The sequence below is a fragment of the Tamandua tetradactyla genome, chromosome 25, assembly GCF_023851605.1.
Source record: "Tamandua tetradactyla isolate mTamTet1 chromosome 25, mTamTet1.pri, whole genome shotgun sequence".
NCBI classification, from domain to species: domain Eukaryota; kingdom Metazoa; phylum Chordata; class Mammalia; order Pilosa; family Myrmecophagidae; genus Tamandua; species Tamandua tetradactyla.
In genome coordinates this window covers 39,244,515-39,251,409 of record NC_135351.1, presented here as the reverse complement: position 1 = coordinate 39,251,409, position 6,895 = coordinate 39,244,515, and the positions used below count along the sequence as shown (strand labels likewise).

At 50.2% G+C, this 6,895-nt stretch overlaps 2 protein-coding genes across 2 annotated transcripts in view; one reads left to right on the top strand and one right to left on the bottom strand.

The window, feature by feature from the left end:
* Positions 1-6,895, bottom strand: part of HECA (hdc homolog, cell cycle regulator) — a 36,260-nt gene that overhangs the window by 3,450 nt on the left and 25,915 nt on the right. Inside the window, exon 3 of the mRNA XM_077143322.1 lies at positions 2,496-2,650. Within this exon, the coding sequence (XP_076999437.1) occupies positions 2,496-2,650 (155 nt within the window). The remainder of the gene's footprint in view (positions 1-2,495; positions 2,651-6,895) is intronic.
* LOC143668784 (proteasome subunit alpha type-6) lies at positions 4,555-5,534 on the top strand. Its single transcript, XM_077143323.1, has one exon. It carries the CDS (start codon positions 4,619-4,621, stop codon positions 5,357-5,359), a length of 741 nt encoding a protein of 246 aa, XP_076999438.1. The 5' UTR covers positions 4,555-4,618; the 3' UTR covers positions 5,360-5,534.

Below are 6,895 nucleotides of genomic sequence, written 5' to 3'. Positions count from 1 at the left end.
CTGCGGGGAAACACACATCAGCAGGACTCCGCGCAGGCCACGTGCACGGCGGGCACAGGGGACCCACGGGCAGGTGAGTTACGCGCCCCTTTCGTTACCAAAGCCAGGCAGGAGCAGCACAAAGACACTCACATGCTCACCCTACTCTGAAGGTGAACGGGCAACCCCCAATTTCCCTCCTGAGGGGGCCCGGAGAGCAGAGTTACACACTGGTGGGACGATGAGTCTCAACTGGCACTGCCTGAACTTCACCACCAATGACCCAATGGGAAAGCTGTCCCCTGGGGCTGAAGCTGACCCCCTCACTGGAAATTGCATGAAGATTCTGGGCTTATTTCATTCTACTCCATACTGCATTTGCCTTTTCTTTGATGTAAACATAAAAATCCCGTAAAGTGGTAAGTAAAATGAAAACCTGGAAGGAAGTGCTGGTGCAGCCCAGTGCTTCCAGAGCCCACTGGCCCCTGCATCTTCTTGCCCGCCCCGGCCTCCTCTGCGGCCACCCTAGCTAGGACTTTCTGCAGCAGGTTCCAGGGGGGAGGCAGACAACAGACTCTCCATTTACACCCACTGCCAACCAAGAGAAGAGCATGGTCTCATTATCGTGTGACTCGTGGGTGACGAAACCGAGGCACGTGGGTATGAAGCAGCACCCCCATCCGACCACACAGCCGGGATGAAGCTGGGGCGGGGGCTTCAGGGCCCACAGAGCCTGCCTCTCTGGAGTCTGAGACTAATCCCCCTTTAGCTCAGACCTCTTGGAACAATGTTAAATACCCAGTCATTCCTTTCTAACAACTAGTTACTGCTCACTTTTGGTTCCTAGAATTATTTGAAAACTTGAGTCCTTTGTAGCATCTAATACTTGTATCTTCATAGTAAATACAGCTGACTGATTTTTTAAAAACGGTGATCCATCATGGCTTCTGTTTCAGCTGGGGCCAGAAAGTAGAGATCTGGGCTTCAATGTTTCAAGAAGAAACATGCAGTGAGTGCCTACCGGCTGAGAGTGCCGGACTCCATTCTCCTTTTTTCTCTGGGCAGAGCTGGAAATACTCTGGCTGCCTTTCCATGGGGTAAGGCCTGGGCCTGCCTTGCCTGGGCCTGGGCAAAACACACAGGGGGAGCACTGGGCCCCTCGGTGCTTTCCGGCTCTGACATTCCCTGAGTTAATAGGCCTGGGCATTCTTTCACTTCCTTATTACTTAAAACTGAAAAAACAACCCTGTGTGTGTGTGTGTGTGTGTGTGTGTGTGTGTGTCGGAGGGTGAGCACGCCCTTTGTTTCTACATCCCAGGGGCTGGCGTGGACGGACAACAATTGCATTAAGTGGGATAATGACTAGCGGAAAGACTGCAGCAACTCATTCCCAAGGGAAGTTTACAGATGGAAACACACTACGACCTAGAGCTGAAGGACAGACTGTGGACAGCCACATAGGCCTTCTCAATTGGGTTTCTCTTTCAGAAGCACCAGGACAGAGAAAGTACAGCTGAAACACCAACCTGCCAACTGAGTAGATGCCTCCCTCTTCTAAATAAACTAATTAATAATAGTGGAGGTATTCTCTTTGCAAAACTTAAATCATCATGGTGAAGATATAAAACTATGCAGTAACTAATAATGTGTTCATCTATCACTTAAATGGCAGACTTGAAAAGTAAAGGAAAATTTCTCTCCCATCCATGAATGTCAAGAATTGTTTTAGCAAGTGCTTTCCCCACCCCGCCCAAATACTCAGCCATAACCCAGGATATTTCCAAGGGTTGTCTCCTGGGTGTCAGTGGACTTATTTAATGTTTTTTATATGTGAATATTTTCCTCTTCTCTTGATGAAAGCTGTATTTCAGTTGCTCTCCCAGGATGGGAAATGCCTCCTCTTCGCAGTGCCCTGAGATCACAAACCTCTCCTGTCGACTGCAAGGACGCTGCAAGGGTGGCAGGTCCTGGTAACTGCCCTGCCTCACAGCGGGAAAACAAGAACATCCTGTTTACTGAAGTGAAACTTCCTCCTTTCTTTTAAATAATACCTGCTTCTTCTTAGAAATTTAATATATGTTCATTCTATAAATTATTAGAAAATATAAGTGAGTAGAAAGAAGACTAAAGAAGTCACTCTGCTGCCAGCATGCAGAGGTGAGCCCATCTCCCCCATGTCCACCTTTCACAGGGCGCGGCACAGCACAGCGCTCCTTCATCAGAGGCTCGTTCCACTGACCACGCTGGAAATGCATCTCCCATCATTACTCCTCTCCTCCACCTCCCCTTTCCCTGGCAGCACAGTGGTCCACTCACAGCTGCGTCATGATGCACCAAGCCAGCGGGGACTGGGGCAGCTGCTTGCTCTTATATGCAGGACCTCTCCTTTGTCTCCTGCAGCCCCTCCCCATACCCTCTCGCCTCCCCCAGCACACCCAGGGCAGCCTCCTCTCCTCCACAACCGCTTGGGGATGGACCCTGTGCCACCCGCCACCCTCCACAGGGCCAATACCAACCTGGCAGCAGGGGGAGGCGGCCAGGATGTCGTAGGTGTACACAGTGCCCAGCTGGTGCCAGCTGCCATCCCAGCGGGACTTGCACTTGACGCAGACGATCTTGTGCACACCCTCGAGGCAGTCCACGCACACGGCGTACAGGTGCATGAGTCTCCCTGGGCACAGAAGACACAGGCTGAGAGGGCGCCGAGGAGGACAGAGCTCCACAGCCGTTCCTTTTATCATTAGGGTCAGGAGAGAAAGCCAAGGAGCTGATATGTACCATGTATCCCTGAGCTGCCCTTCTAGAGTGATGATGAGTCACTCATTACTGTCCATAGCACGCAGACTTTAAATTCAAGTGTATTAAATATTTACCTCAGTTCACTTTTCCTAAAAGAACGGCGTTTACAATATGAGTGTCCAAGTTCAAACGCCCCAGCTACAGGTGCTCACCACCGGCCAGGCCCTGCAGACCCCCGGCTCGGTAGCCCAGGAGCGACACGTGCAGTCAGCCAGCTCTGTGCTCTGGCTCACTGACTGGGTGAGACCGGGTAACAGGACAGGGGAGCAGAACGGACAACTGGAGAACCTAGCCTGGCATGAAGGAGGCAAGACTCAGATTCTAAGCTCTATCCTGACCCATCCCATCACAAACCAGTCAAAGCCTGCCCTGAAATCAACAGCCAAAATTACTGTGCAACTGTCCCTGTGCCCAGAATTGCTCAGCCTCACCACATCTAATTTGGGAACCAGAATTACATCTTACTTGAAATTGGTTTTTTTAAAGGAGTTTAATGCCCTGTTAGTCTCTGGGCTCCCAAACGTCACCAGGTGGCTGGATCATCCCCCATGATTTATCAACATCTAAGTGCTCCCAAAGGAAGGAGCCAGCCTCGTTCTTAAGGAAGAGTCAGGGTGAAACAGTTGGGCAAAGGGCAGGGTCTGCAGGGCTGTGTGGCCCGTGAAAGGCTGCTCCCTACACGGGGACCAGGAACCCCAGGGGGTTAAGAGTCACCGTCAGGAGAACACACACCGAAGAGGCACACTATGCCCCCATCAGACTGGCCCTGGCCCTGCCCCTCCGGTCTGACCCCCAGCATGCCTCAACCTCTGGGAAGGCACATGGTTCTAGGACACTTCTCCCTGTTTGCTCATGGGACCCTCTTCCTCGAGGGCAGGAGTTGTTCTCATCCGCCCTATAACCTCAGTGTCCAGTGCAATGTCTGAAACACAGAGGGCTCTCCAGGAGTGTGTGTGTCAGATGAATGGGGCCGTGGTAACAGCCAAAAGCACTGCAATGATGACCTCGGGGCTATGAGCCTTGAAGGGAAAAGGGCGCAGTGCCCCCAGCAGCACAGCCTACCCTGCACTGGCGCAGTGGAAAAACAAGGTCCATGGTCACGGCCACGAGTGGCCTGGGGGCACTTCAAGGTCTCAGGTCAAGTATCCATGGCCCCTGGAAAATGCTCTGTCTCCTCCTAGATGTACTCGCTGCAATTCTCAAACAAGCGGAGATCCAGTGGACTTATTTAATGTTTTTTACATGTGAATATTTTCCTCCTCCCCTGCTGAAAGCTAGGCTGCGGCCGGGCAGGCCCTGGGGCACGGCAGAGGCAGAGGCTGGGCTGAGGGCCACGGCCCGAGAGCAGTGACAACAGGGAGCTTCCCCACTTGTCAAGGGGCCAGCACGTGTGGCCTTACGGGGGCACACATCCTGTGCTCTCATGGGCACCGTCTAAGGAGCTACCATCGCTATCCCACCTCAGACAGGAGGGACCAAAGATCAGAGGTTAACATCCACAGAGGACACATGGCAAAGGGCAAAGCCCAGACTTAAATCCACACCTGCCCACTCGTAACGTGCAGGCCACTTGCAGGAGCTCCTACACAGAGCCTCTGGGTTCGTTTCAGCGACTGTTATTCGGTGTTTCAAGTTCTGAGAATCCAATGCCTCCAAATTCTAAATCTGTTCTGACACAAATACATGTTCCTGAGAGCAACAAGTAGTAAAGAAGGCCAGTAAGGATGTTCTAGTTTGATCAAACTCAATAAACGATTAAAACCAAACAAAAGAGGAGCGAATCGTTTGGTGTGGGAACTCGGGGCTCAGAGACTGTATTTGAGGTAGTGGGTGAACCAACATGTCCCGTGGTTCCAGCGCTGGTTTTGACCGCCACATTACCATTTTTTCACCTGAGGGCCGCCTCTACCAAGTAGAATATGCTTTTAAGGCTATTAACCAGGGTGGCCTTACATCAGTAGCTGTCAGAGGGAAAGATTGTGCAGTAATTGTCACACAGAAGAAAGTACCTGACAAATTATTGGATTCCAGCACAGTGACACACTTATTCAAGATAACTGAAAACATTGGTTGTGTGATGACAGGAATGACAGCTGACAGCAGATCCCAGGTACAGAGGGCACGCTATGAGGCAGCTAACTGGAAATACAAGTATGGCTATGAGATTCCTGTGGACATGCTGTGTAAACGAATTGCAGATATTTCTCAGGTCTACACACAGAATGCCGAAATGAGGCCTCTTGGTTGTTGTATGATTTTAATTGGTATAGATGAAGAACAAGGTCCTCAGGTGTACAAGTGTGATCCTGCAGGTTATTACTGTGGATTTAAAGCCACTGCAGCAGGCGTTAAACAGACTGAATCAACCAGCTTCCTTGAAAAAAAAGTGAAGAAGAAATTTGATTGGACATTTGAACAGACAGTGGAAACTGCAATCACATGCCTGTCTACTGTTCTATCAATTGATTTCAAACCTTCAGAAATAGAAGTTGGAGTAGTTACAGTTGAAAATCCTAAATTCAGGATTCTTACAGAAGCAGAGATTGATGCTCACCTTGTTGCTCTAGCAGAGAGGGACTAGAGAGACTAACGTTGTAATTGATTTACTGAATCCATGATGCCACTTGCCTACGTGTTTGATAAAAACAAACCGATATTAGGGAGGCCCCTGGATTGAGAAAGGAACCTCTCCCACGCCTCCTACCCCTGAAGTAATCAGGACCCTGTATAAATAAAAACTGCTTTTGGAAAAAAAAAAAAAAACCAAACAAAAAAGAATTTCCAGGAAGAGTTAAGTTAGGTAAAGGGGTAGAGGGTGGGGCGTGAAGGTGCAGGGCAGGGCCGGGGGAAATCCACAAGAACGTATTTCGGCAACACACCACCAGCTGCAGACGGGACCCTGCAGCCTAGAGTGGGACCTCCCACTGGAGTTTCGAATGCTTTAAAGAGCACACGATTGGGGCTCTGTGATGGAGGGAATGATCCACTCTTGCTTGCTTGAAACAGAATCAGTGTGACTTCTCTAGATGTGGCAATAAGCATGCAGACACGCAGTCAGGGGTCCCTGTGATATGGAGGATGCCTCCAGGACTGACAGACAGCCTGACGTTCAGAAGATTAACAGTTACAGCTCCTCAGCCCCTTTGCAGTGTACTCCCAAAATGTCCATCACAAATCTGTGCATATTCTGGGTATGTGTATTGCAAGGCCTGTGTGTGTATGTGTGAGTGGGTACATGTCATGTGTGCATATGTGCACGTTGTATACACATGTGAATGTGTGTATGTATGTGTATTAAATGCAAGTGTTAAGAGTAAATGTGTGTGCTGTGTGCATGTGTGTACTGTCTGTGTGTGCATATGTTTCCTGCAAATATGTGTTGTGGGGTATGTATGTGTGCGTGTACATATGTGCCATATGTGTTGCATGCATGTCATATATGGGGTCTTGTATGTACATGTGTACACACACACACACACACACACACACATACACTAGTGCTCATGTGTCCTAACTTTCATCTCTCTCTCCATCTGCTTCCCAACAGACAGGCGCCCTCCAGCCTGGGTCATGGGCTGTCAGCCCCTTTCCTTGTCCGTCTCATTCTCCCACGGTCTGTGGAACACACCCACTCTAAGAGTTTAACCACCACTCCCGTGTTCACACAAATGCCTATTTCTAGACATCTTCAGGTAGAAGTCTCATCGCCACCTCACATTAATACTACAAAAGTGTCCTCATGCTCATTCTCCTAAAGCCAGGCTGCTTTTCCGTGCTCCTCCTGGTGGGGACGGCACCCTTCACCAGACCTTGACAAGACCAGCCCTCAGTGACCCCCCTCACCCTTTGCAGGCAGGGTGTCCCCAGGTTGCAAGTGACCCTACTACTCTGCAGATGCCCCCACCAGCATCTCATCTCCTTGCACAGATTAGCGTGCAAGGTTCCAATTCTCTTTCTCAAGTCTCCACCCCTCTCAATCGACCTTTCCCCCTTAGATCCTCTGCTTTAAAATGCTGACAACCTCCTCCCACAAGGCATACGACGACAGAAGCTCCTGCCTGTAGCCTGAAAGCTCTCTGCCACCGTCCACAAAGCCTCTGTGCCGGGTTCACTCCAA